At 41.3% G+C, this 15,963-nt stretch overlaps 1 protein-coding gene across 1 annotated transcript in view; it reads left to right on the top strand.

The window, feature by feature from the left end:
• LOC133980191 (protein NLRC3-like) overlaps positions 1-9,746 on the top strand; it is a gene marked incomplete at its 5' end in the record, with an annotated part of 50,838 nt that extends 41,092 nt beyond the window's left edge. The window contains one exon of the mRNA XM_062418854.1: positions 9,338-9,746. Within this exon, the coding sequence (XP_062274838.1) occupies positions 9,338-9,623 (286 nt within the window). The remainder of the gene's footprint in view (positions 1-9,337) is intronic.
• Positions 9,747-15,963: the final 6,217 nt, after the last annotated feature.

Here is a 15,963-nt window from a genome sequence, read left to right as displayed (position 1 = left end):
AAGCCCACAGTGTTTTTGTGCTTCTCACATGTATTTTATCTGATCATCAATAAAAACTATTCATGGCATTATTGTTGAAAGCATCCTCACTTTACTGACACAATGGATAATATAACAAGCTTTATAAATACAACACATTGTTAAAGATGAAACCAAAAAGCAGTGTGTAGTCGGCTCACATTTCAGATGTCTATGAGTTGTTAACAGCTCCACCAAATAGTGATTTTTCCCTCTAAACTTCTCACATGCTTTCATTTCAATAAATGTCTAAATTCTCTGATTCTAGCTTTCTGGTTTCTTTCGTCCTCTATGACAGTAAACTGAATATATTTGTGTTGTGGACAAAACAAGACATTTGAGGACACCATCTTCTGACATTAGAGAGATGAAATTACTGATTTATTAATCTAGAAACTCGTCGGCAGATTAATTGATAATGAAAATAAAGGTTAGTAGCAGTACTAAATATCTTTATGTTCATTTCTTTGTCACCAATTATTTCCCTCTTATTACTGCTATTGATGTTTCTCAGAAGTTGCATGATGATGTTCCTGGTGTATCATTGTATTCTAGAAAGGATGTCCACTCTCATTTAAAATATTCTATGAAGTTTTGTTTTTTGAGTAGTGTGTCGTTGAAGCACCATCTGAGGGATGTGTGTTGTTTGCTATCAGTTTCTACAGTTATGTTTATTGGGGCTTGGTCAGAGAAGATAATGGTGCTGATGGTTGATTCTGTAATTCTATACAGTATGGAGTTATTTACTAGAAAGAGGTCAATGTGAGAGTATGATTTATGGAATTGTGAGTAGTAAGAATATTCTCTGTTGTGTGGGTTTCAAATCCAGCAGGCATCACTAAGTCCATAGTCAGATATGTATGGCTTGAGTATGAGTCTATAGGAGTTTGGTTAAGTGGATCTGTCCAGGTGAGGGTTGTTACGGCCCTGCATGTGTGTGTTCGTGTTCTCTTTCTTTTTTTTTGTTTGGTTCCCTCCTCTCCTGCCTCCGGCTCTGGCTCCTCCCACTCCTCCGGCTCCATCCCTGGTTCCTGATTGGTGCTGCTTCCTTCGGTGCGCTCCAATCCCCAGCCATCAATCAGAGTCGGACCTTTTAAATAATCTGCAGCCGGTCAGTCAGGGCGGATGGATCTTTGTGGCCAGTCCGCCTCGCCTTGCTGCTGCGCTATTGTGTTAAATTATGCTGTGATTTGTTTGAATATGGGTCAGGCTTAGTTACTGTTGACACACACATTCATTAGTTGTTACTTTGTGTTAGTTCCACTAGGAGTAGAGGTGCTGCTCATCTTTTTGTATTTTTGACATCAATCTGTACTAGAGGTTTAGGTAGGTTTTGTTTCTATTTTACTCTTATTACGTTAGACAGATTCATTGGCTCTGTTTTAGGAGTATATGTTCACATTTGTTAAACTATCTTTGCCATTTGTTTCATTAATGATTATGAAACTTCCCTCAGTCTGCTACTGTTGTTTTATTAATGTATGGAGTCTTCTTGTTGATTAGAATTGGCTTGATTGATGCATTTTGCTGAGATTTTTTGTGATTCTATTGCAGTCAGATGGGTTTCCTGTAGGAGACGTATGACAGAGTTTTGCTTTTGAAGGTGGTTGAGGGCTTTGGGTCTTTTAGCAGGAGAGATGAAAGCTCTTATATTCCAGGAGGCAAGTTTAATGGTCATTTCCTATTGTTTCATATCCTAAATGAAGAGGTCATTATTTTAATTGTCCTGAAGTTGAGCAGTGGGAGTTTTGAATAAAGTCCTTCCCATTTTCATACAGGGACAACACAATGACGTTTATATGTGTGAGTGTAATGTTGGTGTGAAAATGTGTCGTGAAAACGTGTAAATTGAACACAATCTGGGTGTGTCAATCTGGACAGCTGTAACATTGTTTAGCAGGTGCCTGAAGGGGGAGATGTGCTCTGGAGTAGCATTTGAGTGGGGGGTACAATTAAAGTATAAGTATTATGAGCTTGTTGTATCACATGGGTTACAGCCCAGTTGATCCAAGCTGCTGAGTGATGTTGTTGGTCAGAGATACTAACAGCAGCTTATGATGCTGAGCTGATCTTTAGCTCATTAGATGTTCAGTTGGCTCCATCTAGTGGACAGATAGTAGAACTACATCATGTGATATCTGACACTGACTGGGTTTCTGCTACAGGTTAGACTGGTTTTGACGTCACTCTGATGTTGTTTAGATGTGGACTCTGAAGTTATGAGGATGTGACAGCGTCCTCAGATCAAATGTACACAGACAGCAGGACTGACGAGGGAGAATGAGCAGCTTCTTCTCTCCTGATGTTTCTCTACACATGAAGGTGGAAAGTGTCTGTAAGTTGAGCTGAAGTGACTTCAGCAGGTGAGAATCCTACCAGAGAAATCTGTAAATGTCTGATGAACCATCAGTTTGATCACATTGTGTTGAATCACTGTTTGACTGGACAGTAGAAATGTTTCTGATGATGATTGTCTGTTTCACTAGATTTATTTAATCCTTCAGCTTTTACAGAACATTTAGATTCTTGATGATTTGTTTCTTGATGAGTTAAAGGAGAGAAGTTTGAGAATTATTTCCTTGTTTTAGTGTTAAGGAAGTGTCAGAACTGGTCAGACAGCTTGAATCAATCTGGCTGCTGTGCATTTTAATCCAAAACACACCCATCTTCCAACACTGAGACAGACTTGGTTTGACTGAAAGCTCCTTTACAGTCCATGTTGTGAACTGTCCCAGAGGCTGCAGAGTCCTCAGATGGACCTGCTCAGTGTGTCTGATGGGAAGAGCTGCTGCTTCTCTGTTTTCTACAGTATTTGTGACATGTTAGAGAGATGAATGAGAACTAATGTGTCTTGTGATGAAACCTTGTTGTAGTGAGTGAGTGCAGCTCTCCCAGCAGCTGTTTCTCTACTATGGATCAGTGTGAGGACAGAGAGGAGGGAGTCCCTCCCTCTAAAAGCTCTCTGTGTGGGGAACATGACAGCCAGACCAAAGCTCAGAGGTGAGATGAGGATCTCTAACTGTCCATCACTGTTCTCCACTCACATCACTCCACCATCATTATTCACACTCACTGTCACATCTGACACTCAACTACTGAATAATAAGTCACAATAACTCAGAATGAACTACTAACTTTGTGAGTTAACAAAGAGCTCAACCACTGATTAGTCAACTAATCAACTAAGATGAGACAGCATCTTTCATCAGATGACATTTTGATGAACAGGAGAACGTTTCTCATCCACTGTCTTCTTACTGATTTTTATTCTGCTTCATTGTTCAGTTTGACAGAAATATCTTCATCTCAAAAAGACTCATCTTCCTCTCTCACAGAGCTTCTTATTCAGTGTTGGCAGGTGTTTGCTGCCCTCTGCAGGACAACACTGACATGTAACACTTCCTCTCTTTGTTTTCTGTGGTCTGATTTATTTTTTTCATCTTATTCAATTGAACAGACAATACAATTCACCCTCATGTACCGGGCATGTACATCAGGCTGAGTTTATACCTGTTTAATTTCAGACCTTTTTCTTCTCCTTCTGTATGGATCAGATGGGGAAATGGACAAGAGATTATTCTCATAATTTAAAGGAAATCTTAGTTTTACAGAGTAAAAGCTGCTTGATGCTGTGTTCATCCATCTGAAGGTGAACTGGGATGTTTATATTTCCATCTTTAGTTATTGAGGTTAACACAGATTGTTACTGAGCCATAGAACTCCTGTTGAACATCCTCACTTCCTTCTTCTTCTGCTGACTCATGACCAAGTCGCTGCCATCCTCTTTTCATCACTGGAGGAATTTAAACTGATCAGTCACTCTGTTCTGAAATATTTCCTTTTAATTCTGACATTTAAACTGATGATTTATCCTTCAGTTCTTTGACTTTAATAGCAATTAGAAATACAGTCAGCAATCAACATGATGACAAATTAGGACAATATTAAAAGATACAAATCTCTCTCCTCATTTGGTTCTGAAATGTAAACTTCTTTCTTTGTATCAGGATGCAGCAGCAGAGAGCAGACTCTCCTGAACCCAGCTGTGTGTCCATGAAGAGTGACCGGTCTATGATGCATCCTATTTGGTTTAAAGATGGACAACCTGCTGATGGAAGGTAAGAATTTAACATCCAGTAATCACAGCAGCATTTACGGGAGTTCATTTTGTCATTGTGACAGAACATCTTTAATAAGCTGAGTGCAGATTTGAGTCATTAAATGTCCTTAAACGTGATGTTTTCTCCACAGAGTTCAGCAGCAGAGCTCAGAGGTTCCCAGTGATCAGTCTGCACAGCAGCATCAAACACAGCTGGACTCCATATTTATGGTGTGTACATGTACAAACACACCTTTTACTATTAACTCCATCAACCACAGATGAAATACTAAAGTAGCATTCAGGTCCTAACAGTGTCCATTCTGCTCTGTTTAGACCAGCAGGCCTTCAGACTGACACATGAATCACATGTTGTGTTCTACCAGTTTAAATGAAATGTTCACTTTATCTTTCTGTTCCAGCTGCTGGAGGAGAACATCGTCACTTTTGTGAAGAACGAGCTGAAGAGAGTCCAGAGAAGTCTGAGTCCAGATGACCCAGAATGCTTAGAGAGTCAGAGTGAGGATGAGGAGGTGTTGGACGGTGAGGAGGAAGAGCAGAGGAGGAGCAGCAGAGAGGCATTTCTGAAGATCACACTGCACTTCCTGAGGAGAATGAAGCAGGAGGAGCTGGCTGAGCGTCTGCAGAGTAAGAGGATTTTAACAGATTTAACATGATGAAGAGGAAATGGAGGCAACATGGGAGAGGTTTATATTTCAGACTCTGCTGTAAATATGCTGCACACATCTGCATAAGATCAGAAGCCTTTTGTCCTCCACTGATGAGCTGAATAAAACTGATGGAGGAGGGAAAAACTACACAGACACACTTACATGTTCAGATTTCTAGACTTTCTATAGGATCCACTCACTGATTTCATTTGTTGTTTGTTCATTCAGGAGCTCGTGCTGCAAAGTGTCGACGTAAACTCAAGTCTAACCTGCAGAAGAAGTTCCAGTGTGTGTTTGAGGGGATCGCTAAAGCAGGAAACCCAACCTTTCTGAATCAGATCTACACACCGCTCTACATCACAGAGGGAGGGACTGCAGAGGTCAATGATGAACATGAGATCAGACAGATTGAAACAGCATCCAGGAAACCAGTCAGACCAGAAACAATAATCAGACAAGAAGACATCTTTAAAGCCTCACCTGGAAGAGATGAACCAATCAGAACAGTGATGACAAAGGGAGTGGCTGGCATTGGGAAAACAGTCTTAACACAGAAGTTCACTCTGGACTGGGCTGAAGACAAAGCCAACCAGGACATACACTTCACATTTCCATTCACTTTCAGAGAGCTGAATGTGCTGAAAGAGAAAAAGTACAGCTTGGTGGAACTTGTTCATCACTTCTTTACTGAAACCAAAGAAGCAGGAATCTGCAGGTTTGAAGAGTTCCAGGTTGTGTTCATCTTTGACGGTCTGGATGAGTGTCGACTTCCTCTGGACTTCCACAACAATGAGATCCTGACTGATGTTACAGAGTCCACCTCAGTGGATGTGCTGCTGACAAACCTCATCAGGGGGAAACTGCTTCCCTCTGCTCGCCTCTGGATAACCACACGACCTGCAGCAGCCAATCAGATCCCTTCTGAGTGTGTCGACATGGTGACAGAGGTCAGAGGGTTCACTGACCCACAGAAGGAGGAGTACTTCAGGAAGAGATTCAGAGATGAGGAGCAGGCCAGAACCATGATCTCCCACATCAAGACATCACGAAGACTCCACATCATGTGCCACATCCCAGTCTTCTGCTGGATCACTGCTACAGTTCTGGATGATGTGTTGAAAAGCAGAGAGAGAGGAGGGCTGCCCAAGACCCTGACTGAGATGTATATCCTATTCCTGGTGGTTCAGTCCAAACTGAAGAACATCAAATATTATGGAGGAGCTGGGACAGATCCACACTGGAGTCCAGAGAGCAGGAAGATGATTGAGTCTCTGGGAAAACTGGCTTTTGAGCAGCTGCAGAAAGGCAACCTGATCTTCTATGAATCAGACCTGACAGAGTGTGGCATCGATATCAGAGCAGCCTCAGTGTACTCAGGAGTGTTCACACAGGTCTTTAAAGAGGAGAGAGGGCTGTACCAGGACAAGGTGTTCTGCTTCGTCCATCTGAGTGTTCAGGAGTTTCTGGCTGCTCTTCATGTCCATCTGACATTCATCAAGTCTGGAGTCAATCTGCTGGAAGAACAACAAACAACATCCAGGTGGTCTAAAGCGTTCAGAGACAAACCAACACGTTTCTACCAGAGTGCTGTGGACGAGGCCTTAAAGAGTCCAAATGGACACCTGGACTTGTTCCTCCGCTTCCTCCTGGGTCTTTCACTGCAGACCAATCAGACTCTCCTACGAGGTCTGCCGACCCAGACAGGAAGTAGCTCACAGACCAATCAGAAAACAATTGAGTACATCAAGAAGAAGATCAGTGAGAATGTGTCTGCAGAGAGAAGCATCAATCTGTTCCACTGTCTGAATGAACTGAATGACCGTTCTCTAGTGGAGGAGATCCAACAGTACCTGAGATCAGGAAGCCTCTCCACAGATAAACTGTCTCCTGCTCAGTGGTCAGCTCTGGGCTTCATCTTACTGTCATCAGAAAAAGATCTGGACGTGTTTGACCTGAAGAAATACTCTGCTTCAGAGGAGGCTCTTCTGAGGCTGCTGCCAGTGGTCAAAGCCTCCAACAAAGCTCTGTAAGTGCACACAGAACTATCCAGATTAATGTAGTTTCATCTTTGCTCAATGAAGAAAAACATGTTTGCAATTCTTTCGTTCTGCTGATTCTTCTCCAGGCTGAGTGACTGTAACCTCTCAGAGAGAAGCTGTGCAGCTCTGTCTTCAGTTCTCAGCTCCCAGTCCTCTAGTCTGAGAGATCTGGACCTGAGTAACAACAACCTGCAGGATTCAGGAGCGAAGCAGCTTTCTGCTGGACTGAAAAGTCCACACTGTGGACTGGAAACTCTCAGGTCAGTGTTGTTACTGTGTATATAAAGTTATATTTTAGTGTCACCTAGTTTCTAGTTAACATGAAGAGTTTTTGATACTAAAAAGATTTAGTGTACTGTCTGAACTGAAGTGTTCATATCAACTTTACAGTAAGTAAAGCTCCTTTCACACCAGCATATGAGTCAGGATATATGTTTCTGTCATTTATTCTTCAATGAAGTGTCAATCTGCATGAATTCATGAAAATCTAGCATAACCTTTTTTTCCCCTTCATATTGAATTATTAAAAACTCAATGAAACGAAAACAGAAATATAATGGAAGATATTACATTTGTCAATTAAGTCATAGTGAATATAATTTAAATCTTCTAACTATCTAAATGTCAAACAATATTTAACTTTAAAGACATTTCTTCAGTTGCAGCCTCCAGCAGGAACATGTGCTTTCATAAAAATCCTGTTTATTGAGTTTAGAATGTTTTAAGCTCATTAGATGAACTGTTGTGTGTGTTCAGTCTGTCAGGATGTCTGATCACAGAGGAAGGCTGTGCTGCTCTGGCCTCAGCTCTGAGCTCCAACCCCTCCCATCTGAGAGAGCTGGACCTGAGATACAATCATCCAGGAGACTCAGGAGAGAAGCTTCTGTCTGCTGGACTGAAGGATCCACACTGGAGACTGGACACTCTCAGGTATGGACAGACAGGTGGACACTCTCAGGTATGGACAGACAGGTGGACACTCTCAGGAATCGACAGGTGGACACTCAGGTATGGAGAGACAGGTGGACACTCTCAGGTATGGACAGGTGGACACTCTCAGGTATGGATAGACAGGTAGACACTCTCAGGTATGGACAGATGGACACTCTCAGGTATGGACAGACAGGTGGACACTCTCATTTATGGATAGGTGCACACTCTCAGGTATGGACAGACAGGTGGACACTCTCAGGTATGGACAGATGGACACTCTCAGGTATGGACAGACAGGTGGACACTCTCAGGTATGGACAGGTGGACACTCTCAGGTATGGACAGGTGGACACTCTCAGGTATGTACAGACAGGTGGACACTCTCAGGTATGGACAGACAGGTGGACACTCTCAGGTATGGACAGACAGGTGGACACTCTCAGGTATGGACAGACAGGTGGACACTCTCAGGTATGGACAGATGGACAGACACTCTGACTAACTGAGGGACTCTGGTTCATGTTTAATGGTGGATATGAGTGAAGGTGTATGAAGCTGATTGTGTCTTTGTCTCTTCCTCCAGGATGGACCATGGTGGACTGCAGAGACTGAAACCTGGTCTGAGGAAGTGTGAGTGTGTTTTCAGTTTGATTCATGAGAACTTTGAGAAAAACTGGATGAAACATGTAAAAGAAGTGAAAAAGTTCAAAATGATGGAAAATGTGTTTTGGCAGAAGTGGGCGTGGCCTAAACTGACATTTATCTTGAACCAATGAATCCATGAAACAGAAATGTCCTTCTGTTCGTCACAGTTCAGGAGTTAAAAGATAAATGTTTTATAAATGTCCACATGGTGGCGCTACCTGCTCCAAAATGTCCCTCGTGTCTCTCCTGCAGATAAAGTTCATTCATTCATACTGACTTCAGCTGTTTGGAGCATTTGGACAAAAATGTGTTTGTAACAGACGACAGTTTGAGATGAAAATAACAGACTTGATGTGCAAAGACCTTCACTTTACACCAAACTTGATGAAAAACCATGAATATTACTGAATATCACTGTCATGTTGACTGTTCATGTTCTAACTGAACTGTTAAAGGTCCACTTACTCTGTATGTCCAAAGCTTTCAGTCACATCTCATGGTCTTTCCTCAGTGATGGAGTGTCTCAGTCGTCATGGAGATGGTTAAAGATTGAATGGTATAATTTCAGTGATTGTCAGTAAAGTAGTTAATAAATCAACAGATGATAAACTGCAGCTGTATTGTGTCTCGTTCTCTCCATCAGATGCCTGTGAACTGGAACTGGATCCAAACACAATGAACAGAAACCTCAAACTGTCTGACAACAACAGGAAGGTGACATATGTGAAGAAGGATCAGTCATATACTGATCATCCAGACAGATTTGATTTCTGGTCTCAGCTGCTGTGTAGAAATGTTCTGACTGGTCGCTGCTACTTGGAGGTAGAGTGGAGAGGAGGAGTTTATATATCAGTGACTTACAGAAGAATCAGAAGGAAAGGAAACAGTGATGACTGTGTGTTTGGAAGGAATGATCAGTCCTGGATTCTGAGGTGCTCTGATAATACTGGTTACTCTGTCTGTCACAATAACAGAGAAACATCCATCTCCTCCTCCTCCTCTTCCTCCTCCTCCTCCTCCTCCTCCTCCTCCTCCTCCTCTGTCTCTAACAGAGTAGCAGTGTATGTGGACTGTCCTGCTGGCACTCTGTCCTTCTACAGAGTCTCCTCTGACACAGTGATCCACCTCCACACCTTCAACACCACATTCACTGAACCTCTGTGTGCTGGGTTTGGAGTCTACTGGTCTGGTTCCTCAGCGTCTTTGTGTCCTCTGTAGGAGGGAGAGTCTCTCTGTGTCCTCTATAGGAGGGAAAGTCTCTCTGTGTCCTCTGTAGGAGGGAGAGTCTCTCCTGTGAACAGAAACTCTGCTGAATGAAGATCAGCTGCTGAAATCAAACATCACACACAGACTTCCGGTTTGAAGATGTACAGGATGGACGTGCGGGCATAGCTCTGTATATTTTCCAGGAAATGTTTTAAATTGTGTCATCATTTCAAGTTTATTTTCGGTGTAACAACTTGTTTTATTAATGTCTCGCCGAACCTGCACAAAAATGAGTAAACAATCTCGGAAAGGTCAAGCACAACAGACTCTCCCCTTCTCTGGTCGGGAAGCTAGCAACATGGCGTCAGGGCCTTCCCCTCTCACTCTGTAAACGTTCATCAACGAACTGGAAAAATCTAGGAAAAGCACCACTGCAGAGCTCAGTGCCTCTCTGAACGTGGCCATGGCTCCGATTAATTCGGCTCTTGAGTCCATTACCACCACTGTGGCTAGACACACTTCTACAATTTCGAAGATGGAAACATCCCTCTCGACACACTCAGATAACATCACTAGCCTCGAGCAAGAAGTAGTGGAGCTACGCTCCAAGCTAACCTCAATAACGGAAGAGCACAGTGCTCTCCAGGCTGCCGTGGAGGACCAGGTGTCTCGCTCAAAGCGTCAGAATCTGAGAGTGGTTGGGCTGCCTGAAGACATTGAAGGTAATAACCCGAGACAATTTATGGCAGATTTATTCAAGGAAGTGGCTGCGGAGGCACTACTGAATGCCACACCTGAAGTTGACCGGCCCCATCGTAGTCTCAGACCCAAACCTGTGAAAGTGTGCTTTCACCGCTACATTGATAAAGAGAGAGTGTTACTATGGGCAAAGGCACACCGCAATATGACTTTGCGGGGTCAAAACATCAAGTTTTATGAGGACTTTAGTGGTGCAGTGGCGAAGAGGCGAGCTGCTTTCAACCAGCTGAAATCCTTGCTTTTTAAGAAAGGGATATGATTGGGCATATTAGTCTGAATCTCCTGCAAATAAAACCACAATGGATAATTTCCATAGATGGAAAAACCTATACAGTTGGAAGAAATAATTTCTTGTCTTAAATTAATACAGAATAATAAAGCTCTGGGGCCGAATGGCTTTCCGGCTGACTTTTATATAAAGCTTTCTCACCAACTTGCTCTTTTGTTATTAGACATGTTTAATGACGCATTGGAGCGGGGCTCCCTGCCTCCAACTTTAAATCAGGCTTCAATCTCACTCATTCCTAAAAAAGACAAGAACTTGGACGAATGTAGCAGCTGGAGACCGATACGTTTATTAATAATAAATAAGCTGCTGAAATGATTATATCTTTAGATGCGGAGAAAGCCTTCGATCGTGTCGAATGGGATTATTTGTTTTCTGTTTTGGGGAAACTTGGCTTTGGGTCTAAATGTATTTCTTGGATACAACTTTTATACTCCGCCCCTTCTGCTTGTGTGACAACTTACTCTCAAAAGTAAGAATATTTCCCTCTATCAAGGGGGACCCGCCATGGTTGCCCAATGTCTCCCCTGCTTTTTGCCATAGCAATAGAGCCTCTTTCCATTGCTCTCAAATCTTCTATATGTTTCACTGGTATCTTTAGAGCTGGACTGGCTGTTAGCGGTGTAGATAATATTTTACAAATCTTCATTCATATTCATCATTATATAAAAACAATTTTACAAAGTTGGTTATGGAAATTAAGTCTGATTTGGCGCGCTGGAACTCTCTCCCTCTCTCTTTGATGGGCAAAATCAATTCTATTAAAATGAATATACTTCTAATCATTTATATGAACGTTAGACAAAATAATCTAAAATTTTATTTGGGCTGGTAAGAAACCAAGAGCACGTCAAACGGTGCTCCAAAGAAGCAAATTAGACGGGTGCCTAACTTATTATTTTATTATTGGGCAGCCAATCTTCAAATAATCCATGCCTGGTGTAATTCTCCCAGCTTAGATTGGTTCATAATGGAAGATGCTTCTTGCCATCCCTCGTCTTTGGCAGCTCTGGTCTGTGCCCCTTTAGCTTCTCGTTCTCCTAGTTATATTAAAAAACCCAATAGTACTTTCCTCTATGAGTAAACACTTCAAACTTTCAACACCCATCCCATTAAGCCCCCTCTTTGCAACAATCATTTCTTTCCCCCCTCCAATGCAGACACAGCTTTCACTGTGTGGAGAGAGAGAGGTCTGGTTCCTTTGTCTGGTTTTTATTTGGAGGGCTTATTTGCTACAGTTAATGATCTCTGTTAAATATAATTTACCCCAATCTCATAAGTTTCGTTACTTCCAAGTGCAGAATTATGCTCGCACACACTTTACATCTTTCCCCCAATCTCCAATGGGATCTCTTAACACTGAGCTGCTCTCTCTCTTCCGTTGGCCCGTAGTAGGATTTCTGTATTATTTGACCTCATATCATCTTCGAATATGTCCTCCCTTGTGAAGGTCAGGGATAGTTGGGAAAGGGAGCTTGGCTTTGATTTGACAGATGAGTGGTGGAGAGAGGCACTGATCAGGGTCAATTCTACATCTTCTTGTGCTCGTCTTAGTTTAATTTAATTTAAGGTTCTCCACAGAATTCATTTCACTAAAAACAGACTTAGTAGGCTATTTCCAGGCACAAATTACATCTGTGATAAATGTGGCCTATGTCCAGCCGACTATGTTCATATGTTTGTTTTCCTGTCCCAAACTAGTCAATTTCTGGGCCTTTTTTTAAAATTGTTAAACAAAGCCCTCAATATCATGTTAGAACCCTCCTTACCTCGTACACTAACTAGTCTCACTAAGAAAAACTCTGATGTTGTCGCTTTTGCCTCGCTCATAGCTTGCAGATTCTTTTACATTAGAAAAGCCCAAACGCTCCTCCTACTACTTCTTGGTTGAGTGACTTAATGTCTTTTCTGTCTTTGGAAAAAGTTAAATATTCCTTACGAGGCTCAGCAGCCAATTTTTTATAAAAGATGGCAACCTCTCATCACATATGTAAAGACCCTTACCTCTCTGACTCTGGAATTGATTTGACACATCCACGTTTTTTATTTTATCTAAGTTTTTTTAGTGAACACACTGGGCAATTTATTTATTCATCTATTATTTCTATTATTATTCATTTTTCTTTTTCACCTCCCTTTATATTATATTATATTTTTTCTTCTTTTTATTCATGTACGTATTTATCTTCACCTACACCCTCTTTGTTTCTTTGGGGATGTTCTATCTCTTGTTCATTGTTCTATTGTACCATTTAAAAATAAAAAAAATAAGAAAAGTCGAAAACAGCTGTGGAATAACTTTGTATCTTGGATTGATTGTGTTATGCTGGTCTCCAATAAAACAAATTAAGAAAAAAAAGAAAACATCACTCTCTCTGCACTGTGAAGCAGATCTATCTCAGACTCAAACAATCAGTTATTTTTCCTTCTACGTGATTCATTGATTAGTCTCAGTTGACTCTGCTGTTGTTACTGTCAGGATCCAATGAGCAGCATGCAGCTCTATTCATGTTTGAATCTAATAACATCTGTCCAGCTGTGGAAGCCCACAGTGTTTTTATGTTTCTCACATGTATTTTATCTGATCATCAATAAAAACTATTCATGGCATTATTGTTGAAAGTATCCTCACTTTACTGACACAATGGATAATATAACAAGCTTTTAAAATACAACACATTGTTAAAGATGAAACCAAAAAGCAGTGTGTAGTCGGCTCACATTTCAGATGTCTATGAGTTGTTAACAGCTCCACCAAACACTGATTTTTTCCCTCTAAACTTCTCACATGCTTTCATTTCAATAAATGTCTAAATTCTCTGATTCTAGCTTCCTGGTTTCTTTCGTCCTCTATGACAGTAAACTGAATATATTTGTGTTGTGGACAAAACAAGACATTTGAGGACACCATCTTCTGACATTAGAGAGAAGAAATTACTGATTTATTAATATAGAAACTCGTCGGCAGATTAATTGATAATGAAAATAAAGGTTAGTAGCAGTACTAAATATGTTTATGTTCATTTCTTTGTCACCAATTATTTCCCTCTTATTACTGCTATTGATGTTTCTCAGAAGTTGCATGATGATGTTCCTGGTGTATCATTGTATTCTAGAAAGGATGTCCACTCTCATTTAAAATATTCTATGAAGTTTTGTTTTTTGAGTAGTGTGTCGTTGAAGCACCATCTGAGGGATGTGTGTTGTTTGCTATCAGTTTCTACAGTTATGTTTATTGGGGCTTGGTCAGAGAAGATAATGGTGCTGATGGTTGATTCTGTAATTCTATACAGTATGGAGTTATTTACTAGAAAGAGGTCAATGTGAGAGTATGATTTATGGAATTGTGAGTAGTAAGAATATTCTCTGTTGTGTGGGTTTGAAATTCAGCAGGCATCACTAAGTCCATAATCAGATATGTAAGGCTTGAGTATGAGTCTATAGGAGTTTGGTTAAGTGGATCTGTCCAGGTGAGGGTTGTTACAGCCCTGCATGTGTGTGTTCGTGTTCTCTCTCTTTTTTTTGTTTGGTTCCCTCCTCTCCTGCCTCCGGCTCTAGCTCCTCCCACTCCTCCGGCTCCATCCCTGGTTCCTGATTGGTGCGACTACCTTCGGTGCGCTCCAATCCCCAGCCATCAATCAGAGTCGGACCTTTTAAATAATCTGCAGCCTGTCAGTCAGGGCGGCTGGATCTTTGTGGCCAGTCCGCCTCGCCTTGCTGCTGCGCTATTGTGTTAAATTTAGCTGTGATTTGTTTGAATATGGGTCAGGCTTAGTTATTGTTGACACACACATTCATTAGTTGTTACTTTGTGTTAGTTCCACTAGGAGTAGGGGTGCTGCTCATCTTTTTGTATTTTTGACATCAATCTGTACTAGAGGTTTAGGTAGGTTTTGTTTTTATTTCACTCTTATTACATTAGACAGATTTGATAGTTCTGTTTTAGGAGTCCTCTTTTGGTTCTATTCTTTTGTTTGTTTGAGCAGCATCAATCGGCCCTTGTTTTTGTTTCTGTAAACTTCCCTCTGCTTAGTGGTTTGAGTAACCCTTGATTAATAAATCATTTAATTTTAAACCTTAACATCTGTTTTTTATGTTACTTCCTTCATTTAACGAGCTGGGTTGTAACAAGGGTTAAGTACCAGATTGAAATCAAGGAATCATGGAATTTGGATATTTCTTCAAACAGTGAGTGGAAAAACGTGGGTGTGTCTGTATTTGGGGATTATATGTTCACATTTGTTAAACTATCTTTGCCATTTGTTTCATTAATGATGATGAATCTTCCCTCAGTCTGCTACTGTTGTTTTATTAATGTATGGAGTCTTCTTGTTGATTAGAATTGGCTTGATTGATGCATTTTGCTGAGATTTTTTGTGATTCTATTGCAGTCAGATGGGTTTCCTGTAGGAGACGTATGACAGAGTTTTGCTTTTGAAGGTGGTTGAGGGCTTTGGGTCTTTTAGCAGGATAGAGGAAAGCTCTTATATTCCAGGAGGTAAGTTTAATGGTCATTTCCTATTGTTTCATATCCTAAATAAAGAGGTCATTATTTTAATTGTCCTGAGGTTGAGCAGTGGGAGTTTTGAATAAAGTCCTTCCCATTTTTATACAGGGACAACACAATGACGTGTATATGTGTGAGTGTAATGCTGGTGTGAAAATGTGTAAATTGAACACAATCTGGGTGTGTCAATCTGGACAGCTGTAAGATTGTGGAGCGGGTGCCTGAAGGGGGGAGATGTGCTTTGGAGTAGCATTTGAGTGGGGGGTACAATTAAAGTACATAAGTATTATGAGCTTGTTGTATCACATGGGTCACAGCCAAGTTGATCCAAGCTGCTGAGTGATGTTGTTGGTCAGAGATACTAACAGCAGCTGATGATGCTGAGCTGATCTTTAGCTCATTAGATGTTCAGTTGGCTCCATCTAGTGGACAGATAGTACAACTACATCATGTGATATCTGACACTGACTGGGTTTCTGCTACAGGTTAGACTGGTTTTGACGTCACTCTGATGTTGTTTAGATGTGGACTCTGAAGTTATGAGGATGTGACAGCGTCCTCAGATCAAATGCACACAGACAGCAGGACTGACGAGGGAGAATGAGCAGCTTCTTCTCTCCTGATGTTTCTCTACACATGAAGGTGGAAAGTGTCTGTAAGTTGACCTGAAGTGACTTCAGCAGGTGAGAATCCTACCAGAGAAATCTGTAAATGTCTGATGAACCATCAGTTTGATCACATTGTGTTGATTCACTGTTTGACTGGACAGTAGAAATGTTTCTGATGATGATTGTCTGTTT

The sequence above is a fragment of the Scomber scombrus genome, chromosome 1 (assembly GCF_963691925.1).
Source record: "Scomber scombrus chromosome 1, fScoSco1.1, whole genome shotgun sequence".
Taxonomy (NCBI): domain Eukaryota; kingdom Metazoa; phylum Chordata; class Actinopteri; order Scombriformes; family Scombridae; genus Scomber; species Scomber scombrus.
Note: the sequence above shows the minus strand (reverse complement) of the source record. Positions and strands in the feature narration are given on the sequence as shown.